This window comes from Cherax quadricarinatus, chromosome 88 (assembly GCF_038502225.1).
Source record: "Cherax quadricarinatus isolate ZL_2023a chromosome 88, ASM3850222v1, whole genome shotgun sequence".
Lineage (NCBI taxonomy): Eukaryota > Metazoa > Arthropoda > Malacostraca > Decapoda > Parastacidae > Cherax > Cherax quadricarinatus.
In genome coordinates, this window is record NC_091379.1 from 17,877,518 (window position 1) to 17,898,724 (window position 21,207).

Consider the following 21,207-nt stretch of genomic DNA (forward strand, 5'->3'; position numbering starts at 1 on the left):
CATTGAAATGAAGAAAGAGATCATTGATAAGTATGAAAGTGGAGTGCGTATCGCCGACCTAGTCAAGTTGTACAAGAAACCCCAATCAACCATCGCTACTATTGTGGGCACCAAAAAGACAATCAAGGAAGCTGTTCTTGCCAAAGGTTTAACTGTGTTTTCGAAACAAAGATCGCAAGTGATGGAAGATGTTGAGAGACTCTTATTGGTGTGGATAAATGAAAAACAGCTAGCAGGAGATAGCGTCTCTCAAGCGATCATATGTGAAAAGGCTAGGAAGTTGCATGAGGATTTAATTAAAAAAATGCCTGCAACTAGTGATGATGTGAGTGAATTTAAGGCCAGCAAAGGTTGGTTTGAGAGATTTAAGAAGCGTAGTGGCATCCATAGTGTGATAAGGCATGGTGAGGCTGCCAGTTCGGACCACAAAGCGGCTGAAAAATATGTGCAGGAATTCAAGGAGTACATAGAAACTGAAGGACTGAAACCTGAACAAGTGTTTAATTGTGATGAAACAGGCCTGTTCTGGAAGAAAATGCCAAGCAGGACCTACATTACTCAGGAGGAAAAGGCACTCCCAGGACATAAGCCTATGAAAGACAGGCTTACTCTTCTCATGTGTGCCAATGCTACTGGTGATTGCAAAGTGAAGCCTTTATTAGTGTATCACTCTGAAACTCCCAGAGCGTTCAGGCAAAAGAATGTCCTCAAGGATAATTTGTGTGTGCTGTGGAGGGCAAACAGTAAGGCATGGGTCACTAGGGAATTTTTCTATAACTGGTTACACCATGCATTTGCCCCCAATGTGAAAGATTACCTAACTGAAAAGAAATTAGAACTTAAGTGCCTCCTGGTGTTAGACAATGCCCCTGGTCATCCTACAGACGTGGCAGAGCGACTTTATGGGGACATGAGCTTCATTAAGGTGAAGTTTTTGCCTCCTAATACCACTCCTCTCCTGCAGCCCATGGACCAGCAGGTTATTTCCAACTTCAAGAAACTGTACACAAAAGCTCTGTTTGAAAGGTGCTTTGTAATGACCTCAGAAACTCAACTGACTCTAAGAGAGTTTTGGAGAGATCACTTTAATATCCTCAATTGTGTAAACCTTATAGGTAAGGCTTGGGAGGAAGTGACTAAGAGGACCTTGAACTCTGCTTGGAAGAAACTGTGGCCAGAATGTGTAGACAAAAGGGATTTTGAAGGGTTTGAGGCTAACCCTGAGATGATTATGCCAGTTGAGGAATCCATTGTGGCATTGGGAAAGTCCTTGGGGTTGGAGGTTAGTGGGGAGGATGTGGAAGAGTTGGTGGAGGAGGACAATGAAGAACTAACCACTGATGAGCTGATAGATCAACTTCAAGAGCAAGAGGCCAGACCTGGGGAAACTGGTTCAGAGGAGGGGAGAGAGAAATTGAAGAAGTTGCCTACTACAAAGATAAAGGAAATCTGTGCAAAGTGGCTTGAAGTGCAAACCTTCATGGATGAAAATCACCCTCACACAGCTATTGCAAGCCGTGTTGGCAACCTGTACACTGACAATGTTGTGAAACACTTTAGGGAAGTCATAAAGGAACGAGAGGTACAGGCCACTATGGACAGATATCTTGTGCGAAAGAAGTCCAGTGACTCTGAAGCTGGCCCTAGTGGCATTAAAAGAAGAAGGGAAGTAACCCCAGAAAAGGACTTGCTACCTCAAGTCCTAATGGAAGGGGATTCCCCTTCTAAACAGTAAGAAGATAATGCTCTCCCCTCCTCCCATCCCATCAGTCATCACCAGATCTTCAATAAAAGTAAGTGTCATGTAAGTGTGCATGCCTTTTTCAGTTTGTGTGTATTAAAATTAACATTTCATGTGGTAAAAAATTTTTTTTTTCATACTTTTGGGTGTCTTGCACGGATTAATTTTATTTCCATTATTTCTTATGGGGAAAATTCATTCACATAACGATTATTTCGCATAACAATTACCCCTCTTGCACGGATTAAAATCGTTAACCGGGGGGTCCACTGTACTATATGAAAATATACCACAAAGTCGGCATTTTAATTAAAAAAAAAAAAGTCGGATTTTTTTTTTTTATATGGTGCACACTGACCACACAGACCCATTCTCTCACACGTGGGCCTTCCAGTTTTCTCCTGCTTGATTTGAAGCCGCTAGAATTTATGAGTACACGTGTATACTATACGTCAAACACGGTGGTTCGTAAGACGTATATATACGACTTAAACAGTCAAAGGGTTAAAGAGCTTAGATACCATATACAGACAATTCACAATAAAATAATAATGAAAAAATTATTTACAAAATGATAGTGTTTAAAATTACACATTTCAGTGTATATATATTATGTAAATAATAAATATCATGAGAGAGAAGAAAACAATTGAGTAATAATAAATTAGTTTATTTTAACACTATGATGGTCTTTTGTTTTCTGTCTGTGGGAGAGTGGGTTATACATCCTTTTTCCTGTGATTTCTCTTGCTGGCAAAGATGGCTGACCACTGCTGTTATTTCTGGGTAGGTCATTTAGGGTTTTCTGAGTGGTAAAAGTGAGTTAGACATGTTTTAGTGCCACTAAAGTTACCTGCCATCCTTCCCAGAGTTGCTGTATGGTGGAGGATTTGTTTAAATTCAAAGTTCCTAAGATGTTGACTATGTGGCAGTGCTTACACTAGCCCTTATTCTGAATCTTGCAAAGATGGTCCAATGAATTGTGAACTTATTCTGCCCTGTGCCATGGGAAATAACATGGCCTGATAAAATACATTTTGTTTATTGTACATATTTTTCTTATAGCATATAAAGTTTACTTTAGGTATATGCCATTTTCCTTTAATCTTTTTCCAGGTTACTGATAGTGTTTTAAAATGGCCCCTGGACCTTTAGTATTGAAAGATAATAATTATGTGAACCTGATGATTTCAAAGGGGTAATTAAAGCTCCTCAAACTAACATGTCTGAGAAGCCAACATGGGCTAAAGGAGTTTAAGATGGAGGCTTGTGAGTTTATGTAACTGACTGAAGAATGTAACACAAGGGGAATATCCTCAAAGACCAACTGGAGAGAGGGGGGGGGGAGGGGAAGTACTTGGATTTGATTCAAGGAAGGAGATGAGAGGCCTAATTTCTTGGACTGAGAGCCCCCTTCACTATTCCCTTGAAGGAGATCTCACAAAGTGACATTTTATGTTAATATATTTCAGACACCAAACACTGATAAGATTTATTTTGTATGTACTAACATGTGTCTTTTAAGACTGCTTTTTAAGCTAAAATATTTCAGACACTGTGAACACTGATATGGCTTATCTCTTGTATGTACTAGCATATGTCTTTTAAGACTGCTGTTTAGGCTAAAATTTTTCAGACACTCTGAACATTGATATGATTTATCTCTTGTATGTACTAGCATATGTCTTTTAAGACTGCTTTGTAGGCTAAAATATTTCAGACAGCCTGAACACTGATATGATTTATCTCGTGTGTGTACCAGCATATGTCTCTTAAGACTGCTTTTTAAGCTAAAATATTTCAGACACTCTGAACACTGCTCTGTACACTGATATGGTTTATCCCTTGTGTGTACTCTCATATGTCTCTTAAGACTGCTTTTTATGCTAAAATATTTCAGACATTCTGAGCACTGATGCGGTTTATCTCCTGTGTGTACTAGCATATGTCTCTTAAGACTGCTTTTTAGGCTAAAATATTTCAGACACTCTGAGCACTGATGCGGTTTATCTCCTGTGTGTACTAGCATATGTCTCTTAAAGTTACATTTTACATTAAAATATTTCAGACACTCTGAGCACTGATACGATTTTTCTCCTATTTGTACTTTCATATTTTCAGAGAGACTACCTTTAATTCAATTTTTTTTTTTTAGACACTGAACAATGATACAGTGTAACTGTGTAACTGTTATACAAGGCGTTGCACTGCAGAAAAGAATATGTGTCACCACGGCCAAAATCAGGGTTAATGAAAGAATCTATTCTTGAATGTTTGTTTATGGGAATGTGTAGATATTGTTCTCTACATCTGTAAGTTAGGCACTGAGAACCCCAAACAAGCATGGTAAATTAAGCTTTTTAACTCCAATCTCTCCGATGTCTGAGTTTTGCTCCATTATTTGAATGTGGTGCTTATTTTCTTCTGCACAATGCCTCATATACTCTGTATTTCAGAACATTTTTTTTCTGTTAAAATGTTTCAGACACTGAGAGAAATTTTTATACTGTATATTCTCTTTGTTTTGCAAGATTTTGTTTTATGCCAATGTATTTCTAAAACAACATTGATAATACTTATCTCCTGAAAAACTTTACATAACCAAGAGCTTTCTTTAAAGTGTGCCAATAATATCAACTAATCCTATATCAATCATATGCACTCCTTAGATTCTGCTTATTATTGTGCTTTAAAAGACTGCCTTATATACTAAAACAATTATTATACTTCTATTTACTACCTGAGTTGATGGAGCAAACTTTTGTTAAAATACTGAATTACATTACAGTACTATTTGTTTTATATTTTTTCCATGAACTGCCGTTCAGCTGTAAAATAGTCAAAATTATCTAATCAGTAATACTTTGCTAGTTAAAAATATACAATAGTATCAGGTGTTGTCCAAGACACAAACACAGTTAATTCCTGGAGGATATGCTGAAGATGCAGCCAGTTGGTTTGTTCCCTAAAATACCTCTAATATGAGGTGCTGTTCAAGACACTAATACAATTGCTTGCTGTAGTACTGTACTGGAGATTGTGTCTGGGAAGACACAACAGCCAGGTAGTTTGTTCCACACATTACCTCTGGAATAAAACAATCAGTCAATATAGCACAATATTCCACTATTAGCAACACAACTTACTGAACTGGAAAACAAACATTCTCTCTAATACAAATTGACACATGTTCTATTACTAAAAGTTTTTTTTTTTTTTAAGACAGAATTAATGAAGTTTTTAAGTATGGTATATGTTTATCTGTTATCTTAGACATAAATCACACTTTGAATATAATTATAATATTATAAACTAATTGTGCTGTTGGAGTGTGAGCAAAGTAACATTTATGAAGGGGTTCAGGGAAACCGGCAGGCCGGACTTGAGTCCTGGAGATGGGAAGTACAGTGTCTGCACTCTGAAGGAGGGGTGTTAATGTTGCAGTTTAAAAACTGTAGTGTAAAGCACCCTTCTGGCAAGACAGTGATGGAGTGAATGATGGTGAAAGTTTTTCTTTTTCGGGCCACCCTGCCTTGGTGGGAGTCGGCCAGTGTGTTAATAAAAAAAAAAATAATAATAATAATAATTGTGTAAACAATATGAAACTGATGATACACATTAATAAAATGCTACAATCATGGGGAAACACTAAACCTGAATGTGTGATACACTGCCATGGAAAAAGGAGATAGTCATGCCTGACCCAACAAAGGGGAGGGAAGCTCCAATTCATCAGATGAAGAGCTTTTTACTGGTATCAAAGGCATACACACCTTTTTTCTCATTACTTTAGTATGCAAATACTATTTCTTTTTATGTCAAAAACGAAATAGATAAAAGCAATTCTGATAACATTAGTAAACAATATGGTAAAATTGGGCTTATTTAAAAACTAGTTATTCAATTATTATAATCAAGAAGTGCTAAACCACAAGGGCTATACAGCGCTGCAGGGGAGGAAGGAAGCGAGGGTATCAGGTGGCAAAAGGGAGAGGGATGATTACTAGGTTACGGAGAACAGCGGGGCAGTGGACAGTGAAGGGGTAGAGGGTAGCAAGAGAATGAGGTAGAAAGGGCTGAGGGAAGTGCAAAAGGTATCATTAGAGTTTGTGGAGTAAATCAGTCATTGTCAAGAAGGCAATGAGAGAGTCAGCATTAAAGGAGGGTCCATCAGCAAGAAGGGAAGGTAAAGAAAGAGTAGTAGAGCGGAGGTGACATTGGAGGTAAATTCTGCGTGCTCGTTGATAGAGAGGGCAGTCTAACAGAATGTGGCTAACCGATACTGGAACCTGACACTTCTCACAGAGAGGAACAGGGTGCCTCTCCATGAGATACCTGTGAGTAAGATGACTGTGGCCAATGCGAAGACTGGAGAGAGTAGTCTCCCAATCTCGACACTGATGACAAGAAGACGGCCAGTAACCTATACTCAGTTTAATAGACTGAAGTTTGTTACCGAGCAGAGTAGACCAATGTTGTTGCCAACGAGTGTGAAGGTGGGTAGCTATTAAAGCAAAATAGTCCGTAAACTATATGAAACTGGTAGGTCATGTACTGCTGACCGCGCAGCAGTGTCTGCCTGTTCGTTGCCCTGTACGTCAACATGACCAGGGACCCAACAAAGTTGGATATGGAGAACAAGGAGGTGAGGTGCATCAAATTTTCGTATAGCCTGTAAAGCACTAAGGGAGTCTGAGACAACCACAAATGATGACACAGGCATAGATGCAATACGGATAAGTGCTACAAGAATGGCATACAATTCAGCAGTAAAAATGCTAGCTGAAGATAGTAAATGCCCTCAAACGCTGTCAGAAGACTTAGAGCCATCTGTGTACACTGCAATGGCATGAGAATGAGAGTGGAAGTGGTCAAGAAAAAGAGAGCGGGAAGCTACCGTAGGCAGTTGGGCTTTCGAGCAAGGGAGTGAGAAAGAACAGACGGAACATCCCAGGGGGGTAGGGAAAAGTGAGATGCTACATGAACATAGAAAGGTGGTAACTGATGAGAAGATGAGTGAATGTAGGTGAAGAGAGAAGGGACGGAGCAAACAGGGGCGGTGAACAAATAAAGAATGTCTACTAATATCGGTGACCATTCTATAAATGGAAGGATTGCAAAGATCATGAGAGCGTACATAGTAGCGAAGGCAATGGGCATCACAGTGATCAGACAAGGATGGAACATTCGCTTCTGCACAGAGGCTCTCAACGGGAAGAGCGAAAAGCACCAAGGCATAAACGTAATCCTTGGTGATGGATGGGGTTAAGGCTAGAGAGAGTAGCAGGAGAGGCTGCTGAATAGATCTGGTCACCATAATCGAGTTTTGATAAAGTGAGGGTGGAATGAAGGCGAAGGAGAGTTCGACGATCAGCTCCCCATGAAAGATGAGCAAAGGTTTTAAGAAGGTTCAGCCGGCTGTGACAAGTTGCCTTCAGAGAGGTAATGTGAGGTTTCCAGGATAACCTACGGTCAAAGAGAAGGCCTAGAAACCTGACTGTATCACGTTCAGGAATATGGGAGCCATAGAGGTACAAAGGATGATTGGAGATGACAGAGCGTCTAGTGAAAGTAATTTGGTGAGTTTTGGTACTAGAAAACTTAAACCCGTGTGTGGTGGCCCAATTGGAAACACGGTCGGCCGCAGCATGCTAGAGAGAAACTGTATTATTATTATTATAATAAAAAAGAAGCGCTAAGCCACAAGGGCTATACAGCGCTGCATGGTAGGGAAGGAAGCGAGGGTAATGGATGGCAGAAGGGAGGAGGGATGATCAGTAGGTTACAGAAAACAGCGGGGCAGGGGATAGTACGGGGGTAGAGGGTAGCAAGAGATTGAAGTAGAAAGGGCTGAAGGTATCAGAATTTGTGAAGTCGGTTGTTGTCAAAAAGTCAATGAGAGAGTCTGGATGAAAGGTGGGTCCATCAGCGAGAAGGGAAGGTAGAGAGAGAGCAGCAGAGCGAAGACGACGATGGAGGTAAATTCTGCGTGCTCGTTGATAAAGTGGGCAGTCCAACAGAATGAGGCTGACTGATAATGGAACTTGGCAATTCTCACAGAGAGGAGCAGGGCGCCTCTCCATGAGATATCCATGAGTAAGACGAGTATGGCCAATGCGAAGATGGGAGAGAGTAGTCTCCCAACCTCGACACTGGTGATAAGAAGACGGCCAGTAACCTATACTCGGTTTAATAGATTGAAGTTTGTTGCCGAGCATAGTAGACCAATGTTGTTGCCAACGGGTGTGAAGTTGGGAAGATATTGCAGCAAAATAGTCCGTAAATGGAATACCTCTACATGAAACTGGTAGGTCGTGTACTGCTGACCGCGCAGCAGTGTCTGCCTGTTCATTGCCCTGTACGTCAACATGACCAGGGACCCAACAAAAAACAATATCTTTATGCTTGGTAAAGATGCAGCGTAGCCAAAGTTGGATACGGAGGACTAAGGGGTGAGGTGTATCAAATTTCTGTATAGCCTGTAAAGCACTAAGGGAGTCTGAGACAACCACAAATGATGACACAGGCATAGATGCAATACAGATAAGTGCTGTAAGGATGGCATACAATTCAGCAGTAAAAATACTAGCCGAAGATAGTAAATACCCTTGTACGACGCTGTCCGGAAACACTGCTGCGAATCCTACGCCATCAGAAGACTTAGAGCCATCTGTGTACACAGCAATGGCATGAGAATGAGAGTGAAAGTGGTCAAGAAAAAGAGAGCAGGAAGCAACCGTAGACAGTTGGGCTTTCGAGCAAGGGAGAGAGAAAGAACAGACTCGAACAGCTGGAACTTCCCAGGGGGGTAGGGAAAAGTGAGATGCTACATGTACATAGAAAGGTGGTAACTGAAGAGAAGACAAGAGCGAATGAAGGCGAAGAGAGAAGGGACGGAGTAAACAGGGGCGGCGAACAAATAAAGAATGTCTACTAATATCAGTGACCATTCTATAAATGGAAGGATTGCGGAGATCATGAGAGCGTACATAGTAGCGAGGGCAATGGGCATCACGGCTATCAGATAAGGATGGAACGTTCGATTCTGCATAGAGGCTCTTGACAGGGGAAGAGCGAAAAGCACCAAGGCATCAACGTAATCCTTGGTGATGAATGGGGTTAAGGCTAGAGAGAGTAGCAGGAGATGCCGCTGAATAGATCTGGTCACCATAATCAAGTTTCGATAAGATAAGGGTGGAATGTAGGCGAAGGAGGGTTCGACGATCAGCTCCCCATGAAAGATGAGCAAGGGTTTTAAGAAGGCTCAGCCGGCTGTGACAAGTTGCCTTCAGAGAGGTAATGTGAGGTTTCCAGGATAACCTACGATCAAAGAGGAGGCCCAGAAACTTGACTGTATCACGTTCAGGGATACGGGAGCCATAGAGGTACAAAGGATGATCGGAGATGACAGAGCGTCTAGTGAAAGTAATTTGGTGGGTTTTAGTGCTGGAAAATTTAAACCCACGTGTGGTGGCCCAATTGGAAACACGGTCGACTGCATGCTGGAGAGAAACTGTAATAAGGTGACAGTCAGCGCCTGCACAGGTAATAGTGAAGTCATTAACATAGAGTGATGACCAAATATTTGATGGAAGACTAGAGGCCAAATCATTAATAGCAAGGAGAAAAAGTGTTGTGCTCAGAACATCCCTGGGGGACACCTTCAGCTTGGATAAAGTCCGGGGAGAGCACATTATTAACCCGAACACGGAAATGCCTGTCAGATAAAAAGTTCTTAAGGAAGGATGGTAGATTGCCTCGAAGGCCTAAGGAGTGGGCTTGGGCTAAAATATTATACCTCCAAGTTGTGTCATATGCCTTCTCAAGGTCAAAAATTATGGCAATAACTGAGTGGTTATTCGCAAAGGCATTACGAACATACGTATCCAAGCGTAGTAAGGGGTCTATGGTAGAACGTCCCTTACGAAAGCCATATTGACGAGTGGAGAGACTGTTGTGTGTCTCTAAATACCACACTAAACGTCTATTTACTAGGCGTTCCATCACTTTGCAAACTGCACTGATAAGAGCAATGGGACAATAGTGGGAGGTTTCGTGTCCCATAGTGCCTGGTTTGCGGAAAGGGAGAATAATGGCGGATTTCCACAGCTGTGGAAGAACTCCTTGTGACCAAATAAGATTGTAAAGGCGTAATAGGACTGCAAGGGCTGACTGATGTAAATGTTGTAGCATACGAATATGAATGTCGTCGGGCCCAGCTGCCGATGATCGGCAAGCTGAGAGTGTTGCCTCCAGTTCTTGAAGTGTAAAAGGCACATTATACTGTTCTTCTCTGAGAGAAGAAAAGTCCAAGGGTGCTAACTCTCTGGCAGACTTTGAGGAAAGAAATGAGGGGCATAGATGGAGTCCCTGAGAAATACGGACCAGATGATTGCCAATTTCATTGGCAACATCTAGTGGGTTTGCTATATCAACACCGGCAACCCGCAGAACAGGAGCCGGGTCAAGAGAATATTTACCGCTCAGTTTTCGTACTTTTTTCCAGACTGCACTCATACAGGAAGCAGAGGTGATGGTGGAGACATAATCTCACCAGCAAGTGCGTTTAGCATCACGGATGACACGGCGAGCGATCGCACGCTTCTGCTTAAAATCAAGAAGTCTCTCTGTGGTTCTATTGTACCGGTACCTGCCCCATGCAGCGCGTTTCAAATGTACTGCACGAGCACAAGCAGGAGACCACCAAGGCACGCATTTCTGAGAATGCCTGCCCGAAGTTTGGGGTATAGAATGAGAAGCTGCGGTTAAAACGGAGGACGAGAAGAGGTGTAAAAGCTCATCGATGGAGGACGAAGAAGGAACCTCTCTAAAAACAGTTAGGTGTGAGTAAAGGTTCCAATTTGCCTGATCAAATTGCCAGCGTGGGATGCGAAGAGGTGGTGAATATGAAGGGGAAGTAAGAATGATTGGGAAATGATCGCTGTCATGTAAGTCCGGAAGAACAGACCAAGTGAAGTCTAATGCGGCGGAGGAAGAGCAGACTGAGAGATCGATGCAAGAGAGAGTGTGAGTCCGAGGATCAAAATGGGTGTGAGTACCTGTATTTAAAACATGGAGGGGGTGCGTGGCAAGAAAAGCCCCTAACTGAATGCCACGGGAATCACAGTGAGACCCCCCCCCCCAAAGGAAATGGTGGGCATTAAAATCACCAAGTAACAGAATCGGTGGTGGTAATGACGAAACAAGAAAGGTAATATCCGGAATAGATAATGCCCGAGAAGGAGAGAGATATAAAGAACAGAGCGTATACCACCTATGCAAGTGGATACGGGCTGCTGTGTAATGCAGCGAAGTACAAACAAATAGCTGATGGTACGGAATATCAGTGCGTAGAAGAAGGGCACTTTCATTAAAGGTCCCATCAGGAAAAGGATCTGAAGAATACAAATTATAGCCTGAGATGGGAGAGATAACAGCAGAGTGTAATTTTGGTTCCTGTAAGCAAACACCAACAGGGGAAAACTGGGAGAGTAACATCTGAAGCTCACCCCGATTACCCCTGAGGCCGTGTATATTCCACTGTAAATAGGCCATGATTGGCAATGATAAAGATACCTGAAATCCACAGGTAAGGGTTCCTACTGACTAGAGGAGTTAGAAAAGTCCACATGTGGAGGCAGTGGAAAACGTTCAAGCAGCGAAGGAACGGTGCGCTGTGAAGAAAGGAGTTGCGCAGATGGAGTAGAGGAGAGAGAAGGAGTGGAGGGTGGATCAGTGTCCATTGATGGTTTGGTCTCTGCAATATATTCAGAGACTGCTTCAAGTGTTTCAGAATTCAGAGACGTCGTATGGGGGACAATATTGGAAATGGTAGGGGGAGGATGAGTAAAGATTGGAGCTGTAATGGACTGTACCAAGGTAGGGTGGGGGGGAAGGCGAAAGGGTGGAGGGAACTGGAGAAGTGTGGAAGGGGACAGAAGAGGCAGAAACCTGGGAGGTGGCAGAAGAGGAAGAAACTTGGGAGGGAACAGGGGAGGAAGGTACAGTACGAGGAGGAGGGTGAACCTCTACACTTGTAACAGAGCCAGTGAGAGGGGGAGAACCAGGTACAGAGATAGGGAAGGGAAAATGAGGTGGAAGATGGGTAGGAGGTGTTAACGGACCTTTTTTTGACTTTTGAGAAGTAGAGGGACGATTGGGAGGAGGTGTCATACGAGATCTCGTCGCTACTGAGGCTTGTGAGAGAGAACACGAAGCAGCAAGATCAGACTGAGATGTTGAAGTAGGGACGTCGGAGCCGAGGACAGCAAAAGAATTAGCTACAGGAGTGACTATGGGAGAGGTAACCACAGAGGTGGGTGCAGAAGATGGGATACCAGAAGTGGGGGGACGTTTTGAAACACGGGAATAAGAAACACGAGGTAGTCTCCCTTGGAGGCGGAGATGAGAAACTGCCATGGCATAAGGGAGACCTTCTGCCTCTTTGAGGTAACTGATTTCCCGCTCGTTTAAGTAGACTTGACAACGGCGAGAGTACGAAGGGTGAGCCTCATGACAATTAAGGCAAGAGGAAGGTCGATTGCAAGACGTATTAGAATGGTCATCGGCACCACAGACTGGGCATTCGGGGGTAGCAGGTTCATGGACTAGGGCTGCCATGGTTAGGTTACTTCTTTCTTTTTGTTTTTAAGAAAAAAAAGAAAGAAGAAAATAAAAATAAAAAAAAAATAATAAAAAAAGGGGGGACCGGGGAGGGATAGTTCATAGGAGGAATGAAAGGTCCAGAAATCTCCCTCCGCGCCCAAGAGGACCTCAGCACCGCAAGTAGCGCAGATGCAGCATGGAACCCGTGCCATACCCTACCCATCATGCCAGTAAACCGGCAGTCCGGGATAGCAACCTCACATCTGCCGAGCTACCTCGGTGGACAAAAGAGAGGGCGGCCGGAAATCCGCCACAAAGCATACCTCCTTCGGCCACCACCCCCGGAATCCGAAAGGTGGCTTCCAGAGATACACCCATCGCCCGAGAGACACCCAAAGCCACCCTCCGGGATACTGGAGATGGATCAGGACATCCCCAGGCAATCCAGATTCCATGGCAAACTACACCACTGCCAAGAACCTCAACGGAATGGGATGGACCCCGGTACCCTTTCCCCTACCTAGGAACTAGTGTGCCTGTGGAAAAAAAAAAAAAGGCCAAAAAGGGAGGGGTGGGGAGGAGGAGGAGGAGGAAAGGAAAAAGGGGAGGATGGGATAGGGAACGGGGGATTGGGGGGTAATTAGGTTCGGTCTGAGGAAGTAGACCGATAGGTCTAATTCCTCAGACCAAGAGCCTCTTCACCACGCCAAGGAGCCCCCCTTGAAGAGAAGAGAAACTGTAATGAGGTGACAGTCAGCGCCTGCACAAGCAATAGCGAAGTCAAGAACATAGAGTGATGACCAAATATTGGATGGAAGACTAGAGGCTAAATCATTTATAGCAAGGAGAAAAAGTGTTGTGCTCAGAACACATCCCTGGGGGACACCTTCAGTTTGGAGAAAGTCCGGGGAGAGCACATTATTAACCCGAACATGGAAATGTCTGTCAGTTAAAAAGTTCTTGAGGAAGGATGGAAGATTGCCTCGGAGGCCTAAGGAGTGGGCTTGGGCCTAAATATTATACCTCCAACTTGTATCATATGCCTTCTCGAGGTCAAAATGAATGGCAATAACTGAGTGGTTATTTATTTATTTATTTATTTATTTCCAATTTGTGCACACATACAGAGGTACAAAAAAAATACAGATAAGAGCAGTATGCCAAAGCCACTTATACTATGCATAGCATTACGGGCTGGCTTAAAATTAACTTAAGATTAACTAAGCAATGATTATTATTATTATTATAATCAAAAAGAAGCGCTAAGCCACAAGGACTATACAGCGCTGCTACTAAGCAATGATGAAATCAGTGATAAAACATTAATGTAAACAGATAACTATAAAGCACAAGTGAGTATTACAAAGACAGGTCATATGGTTGCATTCAGTTAGGTAGTGATTCTGTTAGGTAGTGTATTTAAAAAATAATAAAGTTAGATTGGGTTTTAGGTTTAACATTTATGTGATATAATTGTGAGAAACATTTAAGATATACAATTTATAATGTTCAGTTATTCAGTATTTATTTGGTTTTGGGTGAGTAAGTAATCTTTGAGAAGAGACTTGAATTTATAAACAGGTTGTGTTTCTTTTATATTTACAGGTAATGAATTCCAGATTTTAGGGCCTTTTATGTGCATTGAGTTTTTGCATAGTGTGAGATGGACACGAGGAACATCAAAGAGTGATCTGTGCCTTGTGTTATGGTCATGTGTTCTGTTGAGGTTGGCAAGGAGATGTTTGAGGGGAGGGTTAATATCAGAGTTAAGTGTTCTATGTATGTAATAGGTGCAGTAATAAGTATGGATGTTTTGTATGGTGAGTAGGTTTAGTGTATTGAATATTGGTGGAGTGTGCTGCCTGTAGTGAGAATTTGTTATCATTCTAACTGCAGCCTTTTGTTGGGTAATTAGTGGTCTGAGATGGTTAATTGTTGTTGAGCCCCATGCACAAATTCCATAGGTGAGATAGGGGTAAATAAGAGAGTGATATAGGGCCAGGAGGGCTGACTGTGGAACATAGTACCGTATCTTCGATAGTATGCCTACAGTCTTGGAAATTTTCTTAGAAATTTGATGTATATGTGTATGAAATTTGAGTCTATTATCAAGGTGGATTCCTAAGAATTTTCCCTCTGTTAGTTTTGTGATAGGTGATCCATTTATCATTATGTTAAGAGGGACATCTGTAGCTCTGTTACCAAACTGAATGAAGTAGGTTTTGTCAATGTTTAGTGTAAGTTTGTTAGTCCTCATCCAGGTAGATATTTTCTGTAATTCGGTATTTACAGTATTGGCTAGCGTGACTGGGCTCGGGTGAGAGAAGACGTATGTAGTGTCATCTGCAAATAGTGTGGGTTTGAGTAATTGCGAAGCATTTGGAAGGTCATTTATGTATAGGAGAAAGAGAAGAGGGCCAAGGACACTTCCCTGTGGGACACCAACTGTAATTGGTTGTGCAGAAGAGTTTGCCCCATTTGCGTACACATATTGGCTTCTGTTGCTGAGGTAAGACTTGAGGTAGTTGAGGGAGTGCCCTCTTATACCATAGTGTGACAATTTTACGTGGAGCAAGTCATGGTCAACTGTATCAAAAGCTTTACGTAAGTCAATGAAGATCCCCAGTGGGACTTCTTTTTTCTCTATTGCAGTGTATATATGTTCTAGCATGTGTATAATAGCATCATTAGTATTTTTATTAGGCCTGAATCCAAATTGGCAGGGGTTGAGTATGTTTTGGGAGATAAGGTAGGAGTAGATTCGTTTATGAATTAATTTTTCGAAGATTTTTGAGAGAGGGTGTAAGTTGGATATTGGCCTATAGTTATTCAACTCTGTTTGGTCTCCTCCTTTGTGGATCGGGGTGACCCTTGCTATTTTGAGTACTGTAGGGAAGGTGGAGGATTCAATGGATTTGTTAAAGAGTGTTGCAATGATTGGTGATAGCACTTGTGACACTTTTTTGTATATAAGGGGTGGTAAGGTATTTAAATCTCCTGCCTTGTTTTTTAGTGCGTTGATAATAAGGGAGACTTCGTATGGGTTAGTCGGAGCTAGGAACAGTGTGTTCGGGTAGTTGCCGGTGAGGTAGTCATTTGGTGGGGTATCTGAGCTTGGGATTTTATTGGCAAGGTTTTGTCCTATAGTGGAGAAGAAATCATTGAGTCTGTTTGCTGTTTCTGTTGGTGGGAGTTGGGGTTCATCTGTTTTTGCTAATTTTATTTCGCTATTTCGTGATATCTTTTTTGTTCCCAGAATTTCTGATAGGGTTTTCCAGGTCTTTTTTATATCACCTCGTAAGTTGGATAATCTGTTCTCATAATACAATTTTTTTGCCCTTCTTATCAGGCTGGTTAGGATTGACGAGTAACGTTTTGTTTGGTCTCTGGTTATGTGACCCATTCTGTACTGTTTTTCATATTGGTGTTTTGTATTTATGGATTTGAGAATGCTGGGTGTTAGCCAGGGACTGTTCAGTCTCTTTGCTGTCATCTGTTTAGTTTTTTTAGGGCAGTGCTTGTTATAGAGGTATTGGGTTTTTTTTAGAAAATTATTAATACATTCGTCAATATCTGTATAGGTTTCTAGCTCAGTGTGCCAATCAATGTTTGCTATTGCTGTTGTGAAGTTATTAATGGCTGCCTCATTGTGAAGTCTGAAGGTGACTTTAGTAGTGTCTTGGGGTAGTTTACCAAGAGTTGTTATGAGGAAAGTAGGGTAGTGGTCTGTGGTATTATCTGTAATTATGCCTGATTTTAAAGGGGATATGGTGTTGGTCCAGATGTGGTCAAGTAGGGAAACACTAGTCTCTGTAACTCTTGTAGGTTTTGTTACTGTTGGTAGTAACATACAGTTACTCATTGTGTTTGTGAATTCAGTAACGTGTGGGTCCTGGTCTTGCAGGAGATTTATATTGAAGTCACCTGAGAGTAGTAAGTGATCTTTGTTCATGCGTGCATCAGTTATCATACTTCCTAGATTTTGACTAAATTGGCTAATGTTTGACTGTGGAACTCTGTAGATGTTTATCAATGTGAGAGGTTTTTGTAGGTACTTTGATTTGAATTTAGCTATTATATATTCCCCATGTTCATCCCTTGTGCAAGTATTAGTGATACATTCTAGTTGGTCTGAGTAGTATATGGCTGTGCCACCCCCTTGTTGATCTGGCCTACAGTTGTGTATGGCTGTGTAACCAGGAATGGCATAGACATCTGTACTATCAGGCTTTAGCCAGGTTTCAGTTAGTGTAATGATGGACATATTGGCATGTAAGGAATTTAGTAATGCTATGAGGTCATCGTAATGCTTGCTTAAAGATCTGATATTGTAGTTAAATATAGTTATGTTGTTGTTGGCACTGAGAAGTGCCTTTGATTGTTCTGCAGTGTAGTAATTACAGTTACTGTTTGATTCATTTAAGTCATTAAATAAGAGGTTGGTATCAGGATCAATGCTTGTAATCATAAGATTTGTAGTGAATCTATAGTTTGAATTAAGTATAAAACAAAGTAAATAGTCTTAAGCTAAAAAATAGCACCTGGATTATTTAACAAATGTAAAATAATGAGCTAAGGGACTAATACAAATAAAGTGATGATCAAATAGTGGAGCTTGGGAATATGATAGTAGGTAGTACTATAAAGGTAATTTTTTAAAGTTAGAATTATAGTATAAAATTATAATATAAAAGGGACTAATATAGGTTGTGGTGACCAATAAAGTGGTAATCAAAAAAATGAGCTTTGGAATATAATGGCAAAATTGTGAACTTATTCTACTTTAGCACCTAAGAATAGCACCTTGATTATTTTAACAATTGTGAATATATAAACTAGGATAGTTATATAAAGCTAAAATAAAGGAGAAAACATATAAGGGACTAAAATTAAGTAATGGTAAGCAAAGTTAAATGGGCAGATGGTAGGAATTATAATATAAACTTATAATATAAAAATACAATTTGAAATGGTACTTGCAATTGCACTAGAGTCTGGTATAGGTTGTTGACAAGATCAAGATTATACCTAGATTTAAATTGACAAAATAAAATTCACAATTAAAGTACCAAAAGAATAATAGTAAAAAAATAACAATGGTAATGTCTTGATTATAATATGATAGTAAGAGGGTAGACAGGTACACAGGTACAAGGGATAATATAAAGGTTGGGGTTGAATATAAAAACTTGAAAATTTGGCTACAAAATGTTATGAGAAGTATAAAATAATGTTTAATGTACAAAATTAAAATTGACTGGTAGTAAATATGGTGTTTAATAAAATTTTAGTAAGTAATAATGATTACAAAAAAGTGAAAAAGTAATGTTTATTTCATTCAATATTGCACTGGTAGTTATACTTGAGGTTATATGGCAGTACAAGGTAATTAAGAGTAATCTAGGATAGTAAATGTGGTATTAAAACAGGTAAAGGTAATTAGACAAGTAATGGTTATTAAATGTCAAAATTGTTAAGAGTAAATTGAAATTTTAGTAAAAATGATATTTATTAATTTTAGTAAGTAATATCAATTGATAGTATTTAAAAAAAAATATGAGGTAGTAATATGGACAGAGAAAGTATCAATTCAGCTAATGTTTAAGCGAACAATAGTAAATAACAAAATCACATAAGGTGACCTATGCTTACTAGTAAAATCACAAAATGAGGTAGTTGATTATTTAATTACTAAGAGATTGTACAATGAAATTTGAACAATAATGGAGCAAAACGTACACTACACTACGTAGGCTTTTTAGTTGGACATTGTTTAGTTATTCTCTGTAAGATTGGTATCCCTGAGAAATCGTGATAGATCATTCTCGTTCGTGATTGTGTACAGTTGACCTACATTTGTTTTCCTAACTAGAATTTTCCCATCCCGTGTGAAGCATTGGTGTATTGTGTCATTATTCTCTCGCTTAAGTTTTCTGACTCTATACAGGAGGTTTTGACGTTTTTTGGTAAGACACTCGTTTATATATACCTCTTTCTTTACTTTAATAGATGCAATAATTAAGTCTTTTTTTCTGTCATGTGAGTGGAATCTAAGCATAACACTTTTTCTACCATGGGATCCTAGTAACCTGGCTTCTTTTATTTCTGACTCTGGTACAATAACACTTGTTTGGTCCTTTATGATCTGCAGAGTAATTTCTTTACTGTTTGTTTGGTTCATATCACTGGGAAAAAGTGGACTGTTAACTATTACTGCGTCCGATAGTTTATCTTGTTCAGTTTTATCTTCTTGGAGAGCAAAGTAGTCACTGAACTGGTTATCTAAGTTGCTCTTCCATTCTTTTACTGCTTCTTCAACCTTTGTATTAAGAGATATTATTTGTTGGGTATGGCTATCTATGACTGTCTGGATGGTCTTGTCACAGTTAGTCGTTCCTGGTGTTGAAAACTTTTGTTCAAGACTGAGGATTTTGTTTTCGAGTTGTGTCATCCTGGTGTCTTGTTTTGCTAGCGTCTCTCGAAGATTCATATTTTCAATAACTAAGTTGGAGATGCATGACTTTAGGGTATCTGGATCGTTGGTCATACCTGAGAGACTACTTGGTAGGTTGAATCCGGGGAAGAGAGGGGAGGATGGGCTGGTGGCAGCCATGTTTGTTGTTATTGTTGTGGTGTGGCCTTGAGTGGTGGTGAGTGGGGTGGTTGCTGGGCCGGCGTCCTCCTGACTACACTTGTTGAATAGTTGATTTTTCGGTGTTTTCTTGCTGGCCTTGGTGCTGTTTCCTCTTAGATTGCGCCTCATAATACTACAGGAATTGTTGTAGTTAAGAAGAAGTTGTAGTATACAAAGCTTAGGGTTACGTTGTTCGGCTGGCAGCGGGGTGTTGCTTACGGTTAGTTTGCAGTCTTCCTTTGATCTCTATTTTTTCGATTTGTAGGTTTCACTGTTGGTAATCTTTGGTCATGCCAATGATTGCCTCTTCAAGGGGGGCTCCTTGGCGTGGTGAAGAGGCTCTTGGTCTGAGGAATTAGCCCTGTCGGTCTTCTTCCTCAGACCGAACCTAATTACCCCCCATTCTCCCCTCCCCTATCCCATCCTCCCCTTTTTCCATTCCTCCTCCTCCTCCTCACCCCTCCCTTTTGCCCTTCCTCTTTTTGGCCTTTGGGATTTCTCCCACAGGCGCGCTAGTTCCTAGGTAGGGGAAAGGACACTGGGGTCCATCCCATTCCGTTGAGGTTCTTGGCGGTGGTGTAGTTTGCCGTGGAATCTGGATTGCCTGGGGATGTCCCGATCCCTCTCCGGTATCCCGGAGTAGCTTTGGGTGTCTTTCGGGCGACGGGTGTATCTCTGGAAGCCACCTTTTGGATTCCTAGGGTGGTGGCCGAAGGAGGTATGCTTTGTGGCGGATATCTGGCCGCCCTCTCTTTTGTCCACCGAGGTAGCTCGGTAGATGTGAGGTTGCTATCCCGGACTGCTGGTTTACTGGCATGAAGGGTAGGGTATGGCACGGGTTCCATGCTGCATCTGCGCTACTAGCGGTGTTGAGGTCCTCTTGGGCATGGAGGGAGATTTCTGGCCCTTTCATTCCTCCTGGGAACTATTCCTCCCCGCTCCCCCCCTTTTTTATTCTTTTTTTTATTTTTATTTTCTTTTCTTCTTTCTTTTTTTTTCTTAAAAACAAAAAGCAAAGGAGTAACCTAACCATGGCAGCCCTAGTCCATGAACCCACTACCCCCGGGCCCCTTCTTGATACCGCACCCCATTCTGACCCTGCCTTGTGTTTAGACCACTCTTCGGACACTCCTGATGCCCCTGTACCTCTTGCTGGTGCTGTTTCCTCACCCGCTTCAGGTACCGGGGCTTCGACTGACTCCTTCGATTTGTCTGAACTCCGCTCTTCTTTGACTATGCTTCCGGCTTCTCCCTCTACGGTACAGCAATTTTCGAATCGCCCGCCCATTTCACACCGGACCAACTCCGGTCCTACTCCTAAACGCCAACGTCAATCTCCTGATGATGCTCCTTCGTTACCTTCCCATTCTACTCGGAAAAGACCGACACGTCAAGCACTCCCTCTCCACGCTCAGTTTCGGACCACACAATGGACTAAATTCTTTACTTTAAGACCAACTTCTTCTTCTGCCTACCTTTCTGACCATAGTATTGGCAAAGCGCTCCTGCATCATGTTGGTAGAGATATTTGATTTCATGCTCTCAAGAGCGGTATGCGCATTGTCACTGTCCAGAATGCTACCCAAGCTCATGATCTTTCTCTCCTTTCGAATATCGATACTACTCCTATCACTATTGAAAAACATCTTTCTCTCAATTCTTGTAGTGGTACTGTCATTCTGCCCCATACCATAGTCCAACAGAATTTCCAGTCATGTGGCAATGACATTTTTGAACAGCTGGAACTCCAGGATCTCCCAATCCTCAAAGTAGACACTTATGTCCTTCCTGCCCGGGGGCAGAGACGTTACCCTTGCAATGTGGCTCGTTTAACTTTTGACAGCCGAGAACTCCCGTCCTCTGTATATGTCGCGGGACATCGGTTACAAGTTCGAAAGGTGATACCTACACCTCAACAATGTAGAAATTGCTGGCGTTTTGGTCACCCAGCGAAATATTGCAGATCTATGGCCGAATGCCCAGTCTGTGGTGCCGACGACCATTCTAATACATCTTGCAGTCAACCTCCATCTTGCCTTAATTGTAATGAAGCTCACCCTTCGTACTCCCGCCGTTGCCAGGTCTACTTAAATGAACGTGAAATCCGTTGCCTCAAAGAGGCAGAAGGTCTCCCTTATGCTATGGCAGTTACTCATCTCCGCCTCCAAGGGAGACTACCCCGTGTTTCTTATTCTCGTGTTTCCAAACATCCCCCCACTTCTGGGGT

General features: G+C 41.6%; 1 protein-coding gene across 2 annotated transcripts in view; it reads right to left on the bottom strand.

Annotated features, from left to right (window-relative positions):
• Positions 1–2,395: 2,395 nt before the first annotated feature.
• Positions 2,396–21,207, bottom strand: part of LOC138855300 (uncharacterized) — a 62,893-nt gene continuing 44,081 nt past the window's right edge. For both annotated transcript variants that reach the window (XR_011394520.1, XM_070104016.1), the window contains exon 2: positions 2,396–4,828. Coding sequence is in view for 1 of the 2 variants with exons in the window: in XM_070104016.1 (XP_069960117.1) it covers positions 4,735–4,828 (94 nt within the window). In the remaining variant the exon portion in view is untranslated. The remainder of the gene's footprint in view (positions 4,829–21,207) is intronic.